Source organism: Teleopsis dalmanni, chromosome 1 (assembly GCF_002237135.1).
Source record: "Teleopsis dalmanni isolate 2A chromosome 1, ASM223713v2, whole genome shotgun sequence".
NCBI lineage: Eukaryota > Metazoa > Arthropoda > Insecta > Diptera > Diopsidae > Teleopsis > Teleopsis dalmanni.
Window position 1 is genome coordinate 166,886,410 of NC_051846.1, and position 2,008 is coordinate 166,888,417.

A 2,008-nucleotide genomic window follows, 5' to 3' on the forward strand; every position below is an offset into this window, starting at 1 on the left:
ATAAAGAAGAACGAAGTTCACTGTGCTTTGTTTTGCTTAAATTTTAAATCTTTTCTTTTTACTTTGTTTCATGACTATATCTGGAACAGACGTAAGTTTAATTCGTTTGTCAGTAAAAGATAATAGAAGAGAAAAAAAAATTTATAAAAATATATTTAAAATTTCTGTCAGATAAATATGACAATAAATTAAAGGGAAAGTTTTTGTTTTTGCTCCTAAATGCATTTGTCTAATTATTTGCGTTTTATTTACTAAAATTTTACCATTTTCTAATATTGTATTACCATCGCATGGTATGACGTATTTATTTTTACTTACATTATGAGATGAAATATATCAATAAAATTACATACAAACAATAAAGACTTGACGGACAACAATATGTGCTTTTCATCATTTCATCATTCTAATTAAGTAAATATATACATACGTATATTTAGTGGATACTATTTAGTTTTTAACTAGCTTAAATAAGAGACTTAATTCCTTAATCCAAAAAACAAAAATGATCGGAGTGGTATCCGTTTTTGAAATGTTTATAAAAAGTTAGAACAAAATACGACTAATGACTGTTCCATAATAAATAATAGTTTCAGAAATATATTTACGTTGTCATTATTATGTTGAGGCTAAATGAGTCAGTGCAGCTGAGCACTTTTACTCTCTATTAACTGCGAGGTTTGTTCAAAACCCCTCTTTGTGCCTTGACTGGATTATTGTTTATCACTTCATCAGACTAAGCAATAATTGATCTCAGATCTGCATACCTCCCCGAGGAGCCTGTACCCATTCTGAGATTTGATAACGCGGTGTTAGTAAGTCTGTCAGATTTCACAAATAATTTCAGGGCCCTGTCCTTTATGTATTTTTTGATGAGATCAATCTTGAGGTCTCTGAGGATGTTATTCATCCTAATGTACCAAGGAACTTTGAAAAGTCTCCTCAGAGCCTGGCTTTGTGCAATTTCTAACTACTTAATAAATAAATAAAATAAAAATATTTCATATAAAAGTACACATAGAAAATTATATCAGTTTAAAGTGTAATTTTAATTTTAATATTGAAAATTTCAATATTGAATTATTATTCATATTTTGTGTTTATAAATTTAATTAAGTAGAATTAAAAAATTTTTGTTTATTTGTAAAAAAGTAATGCACTGGTCAATTGCAGTTGGCATATCTCTTCTACTCGCACTGCAATTTAGTTACATTTACACACTTAATGACTTGGAGATAGATAGCTTTTGTCCAAATAATGATAATGTGTGTCTCAACAATGATAAACCATCGTATTTTTGCAAAAAAAAATGGGATGAACCTAATGCAAGATGTAGTAATTTCCAGTTCATACATTTAAGTGCTAGTAATAAGGAAAAGTTTTTAAGTGGACACAATGGCATCAGAAACAAGATTGCTGTAGATTTTAATATTGCAAATATGAACAACGTCTACTGGAGTCAAAAGTTGGAACAAATGGCAGCTTATTATGTGCATGAATGTCTCATGCAAAAGGATGAATGCAAGCTTCGTAGTGAATTTTTTCGTTTAAATCAGAATTTTATATTTCGTAAAAGAAGTTTAGCAGACCATTGGCCCGTTCGTGCGGTAAGACATTGGTATCTAGAAATTGAAACTGATTTGGGCTCATGGGAAGAGTTTTTAAATGAGCGTAAAAATCGTAATATGGAAAATTTCACACAAATGATTTGGCCACCATTGGAATATATTGGTTGTAGTGCAGCTAAAATGTTTGATGGTTATTTTATTCTATGCAATTATTATCCACCACATGATGTAGAAAATTATAAGTCAGTAGTCGAGTTTGGAGAACCTTGTTCAATATGTACAAATAGAACCGGATGCTCACAGATATTTGGTGGTCTATGTGGCATTGACATAACCATTGAAAAATCATATAACCCAAAACCCCATTTTTATTTGATACTATCAAACATTTTGACCATTTATTTTTTTCAAATTCTTAAATAAATATATTTCATATTAGT

At 29.4% G+C, this 2,008-nt stretch overlaps 1 protein-coding gene across 1 annotated transcript; it reads left to right on the forward strand.

The window, feature by feature from the left end:
* The first annotated feature begins 1,099 nt into the window (after positions 1-1,099).
* Positions 1,100-2,008, forward strand: LOC119670017 (scoloptoxin SSD43-like). The gene has a single exon (XM_038080104.1). The coding sequence runs from the start codon at positions 1,155-1,157 to the stop codon at positions 1,989-1,991; it is 837 nt and encodes a 278-aa protein (XP_037936032.1). The 5' UTR covers positions 1,100-1,154; the 3' UTR covers positions 1,992-2,008.

Excerpts from the sequence above, each read along its gene's own strand:
- LOC119670017 (XM_038080104.1), top strand. The coding sequence starts at position 1,155 with ATGCACTGGTCAATTGCAGTTGGCATATCTCTTCTACTCGCACTGCAA.